Consider the following 8,237-nt stretch of genomic DNA (forward strand, 5'->3'; position numbering starts at 1 on the left):
ACTGGAATCACCTCCAGAACAATGGAGAACCAGGCAGGTACTGATGACTAACCTAAACGCTATATCTTGGAACCAGAACTATATTTTCTCTGTGACGCCGACCAGCTTGGAAAATCCTTCGATGAAGGTGCCAGCGAGTCAAGACTGAACAAAGCCTTTGTGTCTGCAGATGTCCCCTGCGTGGGATTTACAGGCGATCAGTAAGAAATAAGAAGGAATGAGATATGATGGAAATAATCGCCTCTGAATGGTTTACAGCCCAGAATGGGAGGATCTCCCTGGGCTCTGCTGAATCTGAGAAATTGATACTCACAGCTGAGGCTGTAAATACGCTACTGTGTGCACAACTCAGAGTGTAGGTAGCTGTGTCTGTCACGCTCTGGAAAGCTTATATGCCATTTCCATGTGCTTCCCATCACTGAGATAAAGTAGGAAAGTCTTCACAGACTGTCCTCCATGGTTCTGTGATCGCAGTATCACACCCAAGAATGGTAAAGTTTGATTTATTCCCATGGCTTCGTACACTGTCTCGTTGAGGCCTGGTACATAAATCATGGCAGGTATAATGAACCAGGTGTAAAATGGTCTCATATTGTAATGCTTACACAGATACAGCACAGACACTTCTCCTCGTGTTTCTTTATTGCCTTTTGTCACAGTGGTGTAAATATAATGGAGTGCAGCTCACTGAGTCGTGGGAATGCATGCTGCTTCCAGACAGCATATGGTGACAGCTGGTGTAACACTACTTATAAGTGGTCTAGCTGTGTTTCATAAGTGTGTTATGAAGTGTTTTAAGAGTTATCACTTCTCCAACTGCTGAGACGTAAGTCCTAGAAGTTGGTAAGGTTATGACAACACCAGTGTTACCCACTACACATGACATTTACAAGAAAGATGCTCCATATCTGTAGAGTGCTGTATTAAGTTATTGCCAAGGCAAATCGAACATTTCCTACTGCTGCAGCTTCACATTAAAAGCATTTAACTGTTGTTCACAAGTTAAACATGTGTCATAAAACATGTGTCATAAAACAAGACAACTGTCATTTTAGGCATTTTTTGACAGCGAACCACTTTGATATATGTCAGGGAGTAGTTTTATACAGTCCATGGGAGGACTGAACAAGTAGGCACTGTTAGATGAAGAGCAGCAGGAGACAGGCTGCACACCTCCAACTTCTCAGTAAGGTAACCAACTCAATTTCGCTCATTAATGTAATCAGGTTCCCTATAAGCATTGAGTTTAAATCCAAAGCTTTTCGCTTTGATGACAAATCCTCCGCCATCGTCTTCTCGGTCAACTCTCCTGGCTGTTCTGCTGCTTTATGGAGCCTTCAGTTTACAAATGTAGTGTCCGTCAAACTGAGTAGTGATTCTATTAAGTGATATTATAAAATAATAATAATAATAATAATAATAATATTTTAAAATCAGTTTGTGGCTCCCCAGTAGCTCAGCTGGTAGCATGTGTCCCCTGGCAGGTATTGTTGACAGTGTTGGTCAGAGACTGAAAACTTTATCTATTGCAATACTCAGCATTCTAGTCTAGTCGGTCCTTATGCGTGTCTGTGGCCAAATATAAACCCTGGATATTTTATCTATTGTTTGCTCAAAAACAGAAAATGAAATCTCCAGCTAAAATCTCCCCCAAAAAAGTCGCCCATCTGCCGCACTGAAACTGCCACATTTAAAATGAAATTAGAGGCTGTCCCACTGTGCAATTTCAGCAGAGTCCAGGTGGTGCATCTCCCCACTGTTATGTGTCTGTCTTTCTACAAACATTATATACATCATCAGCACCGCGAGTGAGAATAAGAGTGGTCCTTGACGGAGAGCAGAGACAAGAGAAGACAAACAAACCATCAGTCTCGCTGGCCTGCCTAACTGTCACACCCTGCCTGCACTCCCAGAACAAACACTACTTAAAGCACCAGGCGTCATCTTCACCGTTGAGCTCCACTGGCCTCACTGAGCTCCAGCTCCTGTCAAGCGTATGAAAAAATAAAAATAAAAAAAGCTGAATCCCAGCTCCTCGCCACGACTTTTTAAAGTAGTAACTGTGTTGTTAAGTCCTTTAGGTCAGGAGTGTGTAATGTGGTAGAAAACAGAGAGCTCACTCTGTCGTCAACTTAAATTGATGTCGACAACTCTTGGGCCGCCCAATAAAAGGACACTTCATCCCTCCAGATTTCATCAACATCAAATGTGTAGTGAAGCAGTAACGGCAAAGTTGGAAATCTGTATTTAAATACAGCACCTCCATTCGGCTGATCCTTTTTGAGCCTCGCTGAATTTGGAAACTCGGGGTGTAGGAATTTAATGAGGGCGTGCAGGTGAGCAACTTCACAGATGAGAGAAGTGCTGAGATGAGTCAGATTGAGGTTACTGAGGTGAAGAAGAAGAAAACCCCTGTCTGAATCGAACAATTACTCCAATGAGAACGAATGCAGATTATTCGAATAACAGCGGTGTTGTGACACGGATGCAATGGAAGGGGGGAGATGCAATGCTAGAGTTAGAGGCTGAATGGGATCAATAACACCTTTAAAGGATGAATGAAAGGAACAATTTGAGTTTTCAGAGGTAGATTGTATGAGATTCTTCTCCATAGTCAGTGTATTCAACTTAGTTTTTTTTTTTAAAGGGTTACCTTGGATTCAGCAAAGTCACACAATAACACAACAAAAATTACCATTCAAGGAAACGATAGACAAACAAGTCCTGTGTTGTTACTGTTTTTGTCAAAGGAGTCTGGTGACATTGGAGAGAGCCATGTAACAAATTCAGTTTCCTGTTGGAATGGGCTGTCTGACGTCACGTCTTCTAAATATACACTTAAACTGATACTGATGTTTTCGGGGGCCTTTCTTTAGGTGGCTAAGATAAGTTTAGCTGTTGCCCCCGTCCAGAGGATGACATTGCTTGGCTTCCGTGCTCGTGTACACGCTTCTCCAAACTGGGGCCAAGCTGACCGCCATCTTTGAAGATACTGCACTGACTATGGTCAAGTACCTCATACGACCCCATTTGAAAAAGCACAAACTATCTCTTTAACTCCTGAGGTCATTCCAGTAAATTTGGTTGAGACTTTGTGACATCTACTGACAGGCCCACAACTCACTCACTCCTAATACTAATCCCAAAACAAAAGAAGTTGGAAAACAACTGCGAGAGCCCTCATCTGAGAGAAAAGTTTCTTTTCCACTTCTTTGCCGGCCACTGCCTCTCTGTAACTGTACAGAGATTTGGTTGTAATGATCAGTTGTCAGATTTGTTTGTCCCTTGCTCTGATTACGGACTAGGGGGGGTCTTACAAGGATCACAGGAGGGGACGATAGTTTTGTTTACCAGCAGTGTCTCTCCCTCCCACTCTCTCTTTCTCTCTCCTTCTGAGTGCACGCCATCGGAGGCTTCTCAGCAGGGGGGCATCCTCCTTTTCCAGGATGAATGCACTCGCTACAGTAAACATCCTCTCGCCTGCTTCACCCTGGGATGAGCAGACAGACACAAATCACTGTGTCGATGAGAGAAAGGGAGAGCGAAGGACATGTTTTTCTCTATTGTGGCCAACGAAGATGAGAGGTACAAGAGCACAGCATAGGATAGAGTGAATGCCTCTATTCGAACACAGGGCAGCATGTTCAGACAGAAAGTTCGAGGCCTAATAATCAGCATTTACCTTTAGGAGCTTACAACCTTAACAGTGACTGATATCAGCCACCATTTTTCACCAAATTTTCTTATCAGAATAGCCGGCAATTGACTTGCCAGTTGACAACTTATCAGTGCAGCTCTAATATATTTGGTACTGTGTCCTGAAAACAAGAGGAATCCCTCCCATCATGGGGTGTACTGCCCACTGTCTGTCACCAGGAGCCAATTGAAATAGAGGTCCTGTCACTGAATATTAATTCACATTTCCACATTCAAGGCCTTTAACTGTTACCCAGATACCCTTCAAGTCCTTTTGTTACTCCATGATTTTTCACCCATCACAAGGTTTTTATTATTTTAAATGTCTCCAGAGGCCCAAGTTAGTGAAGCCGCACGTGACAGGAGTTTAAAATCTGTTCTTTTAAATGTTGCACGCATGCAGGTGCTCAGCATTAAAGATCTGCAACACTGCGACTCCTTGTATTCTCTCAGATCAGAAGAGCATCAAGCTCTTCTTCTGTGTTAATCACTACCTTTCCCTCAGAGCTTTGGACTAGACTGTGCTCCCCCTCTCTTATGCACGTTATTCATGTATTACTAACTTGTGGTTGTGGTTGAGCGGAAGCTACATTCAAAGTCGCTGTCATGAATATCAACCTTTTCCATTATAAATGATATCCCACTCATGCTGTCTCCCCAGGCCCGTGTGATTGTGTGTTTTTGTGCACATGCTGCATATCCTCCTTCCCCTATAACTCCCCCAAGGCTGTTGATGCAACAGAGCAGCTACTACTCAAGTTAGTCTACTGTTAGACTGTCACCCAGAGGGAGAGCTGGTGAGGCCCTGTAGCCCCGGCTCACAACATCCACGAGTGACTCCAACAGCAGGAAGCCTCCTGTGTGAAGGTGTGTTACCACTTGTTGATTTAAATTTCTTCACAATGTCGTCTGACCGCTACTATCATCTGCATGTGACAGTTTGTGTAAATAAGGAAGTAATGCTTGACTCCTCCGCACTCCACATGGTAGTCAAGGAATGCAGACAAACCACCTGAAGTACTGGATTGTTGTGGCAGGTGAGTCAAGTGAAAACACTGCAGCCTGTGTGTAATCAGTAACCAGAATACTAGCGGCTCGTTCAACAAACAATAAAATGTTGGATTTGCAAGGCCCCTTCCCCTGAAACACACTGAAACTCGGAAATGAGGTCGACCGTTGAACTACATTCAATCGAGTGCTCACCTGGCACGTTCATTCAAGTATTTGTTATGCGAGTACGGGCTGTGATAGTTGGTAATACTGCTTACAAATCCCACAAAATACTCTTGACATACGCCTGCTGTGCTGTGCTGCTTGCTGCTGAGTAGCAGTGGCAGGGCACAGGTTACACTAAAGCTGTTAAGATCACAAAAATAAAATCTTCAGCTGTAGTACCTAGAGAGATTCCAAGAGAAGAATGTATATACTGTAATATACATCTAGCCTGAAGATAATAGCGTCTCTTTATCCTTTGCTGGAGGCAGCCTTGGGCACAAATTTCCTGTTGGCCCCCTGACTATCTTGCTCTCTCTCTCTGATAAAGTGTATGCACCCAGCCGTCATCAGGAAGACAATGAGTGCAGCAGCAGACCAGTGGTGGAATGTAACTAAGTCTTTAACTCAACAACAGTGTTGTAAAAGGTGCCCAAAGGTCACACTTGAGTAAAAGTAAAGACATTGGGTCAGATCAGATACTCAGTCAGCATTCTTCTGATTGCAAATAAAATGAATTAATCAAAATTGTGCTTTTTTGTTTCTGATGCCGGATCCAATCTGCACAGTAAGTACTAATTCAAGTAAAACAAATAAATGTAGTGGAGTACAAACAAAACATTAGATCAATTCAATCAATCAATGAAATGATGCTTATAATTATATATATTACATTATAACGTGAAAAGTTTATCATTATAACAAGATGTTTGACATTAACAAGATATTTTTATGCTGTTTCGAAACACAAACTTATCATCATATAACAAAAAACTTTTCTTGATATAACAATATGCTATTTATCTTGTTATAATGTCAAACGTTTCACACTACAACGTGACAACTCGTTGTTATAACAAAAAGCTTCAGGTTATAACAAGAATTTTTTACACTATAGCCTAACAAGATATTTTCACATTATCACATTATCACATGAAACGTTTCCTGTTATTCTACTTTCATTATTCTTGCTTATATATAGTTTTATTTTTTATTTTTTTTATTTTTTTTATTTTTTCTGACTTTTGAATGGGAGCAGCTGTAACGCAAGCAATTTCCCCTTTCTTATTCTGATTCTGATTATAACTAGAAAAGCACTCGGTAGAGTGCATACCTCCGCCAAGGCCCAACAGTTCCTGTTTGTACTCACTCATTGATACCAGCCACCTAAATACACCTGATTTCTTTTCATCAAGATCCATACATTATAACCTGAGAAATTAATGAAAATGGAAGAAAAACAACAAAAACAAAACCCTATCTTGCAATTCTAAATAGATGGGAAAACCTAGATCCATCCCTTTACCCAGATCTACACCAAAAGGTAATGGGGTCTATTCTGGACCGAGACCCATCGTCCATCCAAGTTTTGTGGAAATCTGTTCAGTAGTTTTTGTGTAATTCTGCTGACAAACCAACAAACGGACACGGGCGAAAACATAATCTCCTTGTCAGAGATTATAACATTATTTATAACTTTATAAAGTGAACGTTTTCATGTTATAATAATACTAACAAGACCCATAATTTGATACGTCTGTATGTCATAACGTGAAAAACATCTTGTCATGACAATAAACTTTTTATGGTAAAGTGTGATACGGATCCATCTATTTTTCTGGTGTGGCAGCACGGGACCACTCTGCCTAACAAGTCATTTTACTTGAATACATTATGTTGTAAATACTTTTGTACTATTATAATCTTGAAAAAGGGCTTTTACTTGTTACACAGTATTTTAACAGAACAGTGATGCCACTTAAATAAATCATAATAAAAAGTAATAATTGTACGTAAATAAATCATCAATTCATTTCTCTTTTATTTTTTTTCCCAAAGGTTTTTGGCCCAGAGACCCAGCAGTGCTCCTGTGCTGAGACACTAGCTGGCAACAGGTTTGCTGTGCATCAATTACTTCACAGTGATTTGATTTAAAAATGCCTTGAGGCCTTATGGTTATAATTTTATTGTGCTGCTGTGCAGCACATACTCACACAACCGTGCAGTTAACCCAATCATCACAAACCAATTGAGACAAAGTTTAATAACTTGGGGGTTTCAGGGCCCTTGTTGGTCCGGGGGCCCATGCATACTCTAGCATTGCTTGCGGAATACATTGTAAAACACACATATCCAGATTACAACATAACTTTGCAAGTAATATTTACCAAAGCATTCAAATGCATTTGTGTAACTAGACAAAAATATTGGAAAATGTAAGAAGGACGAAATAAAACCTCTCATTTCTGATCTTGACCTCAATGGCATGGCAGGAGACACACAAAAAACAACACAACAAACCCCTGACATCATCAACAACCTGGCAGACAAACACCCAGCGCCCCTCTGTCCTCACCTTGAACTCCACAGACAGCTGTGGTGTGTACTCCAGCGTCCACAGCGCTCGGACCAGCGACGCCAGCTGCTCGGTCACCTCTCCCCTGGCGCTCTGCCGCTCCTCTCCCCTCACCTCCCCGTTCACCCTCCCGTGGCACAGATCCGACTTGTACTGCTCCAGCCCGAGGTACTCGGCCAGCAGGTCCGTGTTGCTGAGGCACTGAACCACGGCGTTCATGAAACAGGTGTTGCCGTGGTTCTTCAGTCCCAGCACGCCGGGGGTCTTGTCGCCGTGGCACCACGACAGCCTGTCTTTCACCGAGCCGTGAGAGGAGGACAGCACCGTGGAGCTCTTCTTCGCGGTCCCCTCTCTGGAGATCTGCGGGCAGTCGTCTTTGAAACCCCCGGACGCGCTCTGCCCGAAGCCGCCGTCGTCGTCCTCTGCGTCCGGAGGCTCCGCGTCGCCAAAGTGCGCCAAAGTGCCCAAAGTTTTAAGGATCCTTCCCATGAAATTCCCAAAAGATCGCAGCGATTTCCTCCTCATGAACCTCCCGGCTTTGTATTTCTTCTCTTTTCGCTTCGTCGTTTTGGGTTTCATGGCTCTCCTTACCTTGTTTTCCTTGCGGCTATCCATGGCTCTATTACTTAATAGTAGCGCGAGAGAATGAAGCAGGCTGTGGAGTCGCACCTGTCTGCCAGGCTGTCTACCCCTCCTCCTCCTCCTCCTCCTCTTTCCTTCTCTCCACTTACCGCTGAGGTGGCACCGACTCGGTGCCAATAAGGCACATGATTACTGACATTATTCCCTTGACATCCCGGTAATTTCCCAGTGCGACGTGGTCACCGGCAGTCCGCGCGTTTTGACGGGTGACAGTCTGTCCGGTAACTACACAGATGAGCCGCTTCTCTCCCTCAACATCGCAGGTTCAGTTACACTTCCTCATCGATGGCTCTCAGCGCTGGATCGTGCGCTGGCGCTCTTTGACTCTCTC

The 8,237-nt window shown here is 43.1% G+C and overlaps 1 protein-coding gene across 1 annotated transcript in view; it reads right to left on the bottom strand.

Annotated features, from left to right (window-relative positions):
* Positions 1-8,237, bottom strand: part of usp43a (ubiquitin specific peptidase 43a) — a 118,533-nt gene extending 110,296 nt beyond the window's left edge. The window contains exon 1 of the mRNA XM_084344349.1: positions 7,265-8,237. Coding sequence (XP_084200475.1) covers positions 7,265-7,879 — 615 coding nt within the window. The 5' untranslated portion in view covers positions 7,880-8,237. The remainder of the gene's footprint in view (positions 1-7,264) is intronic.

This window comes from Pagrus pagrus, assembly GCF_965226575.1.
Source record: "Pagrus pagrus genome assembly, chromosome: 2".
NCBI lineage: Eukaryota > Metazoa > Chordata > Actinopteri > Spariformes > Sparidae > Pagrus > Pagrus pagrus.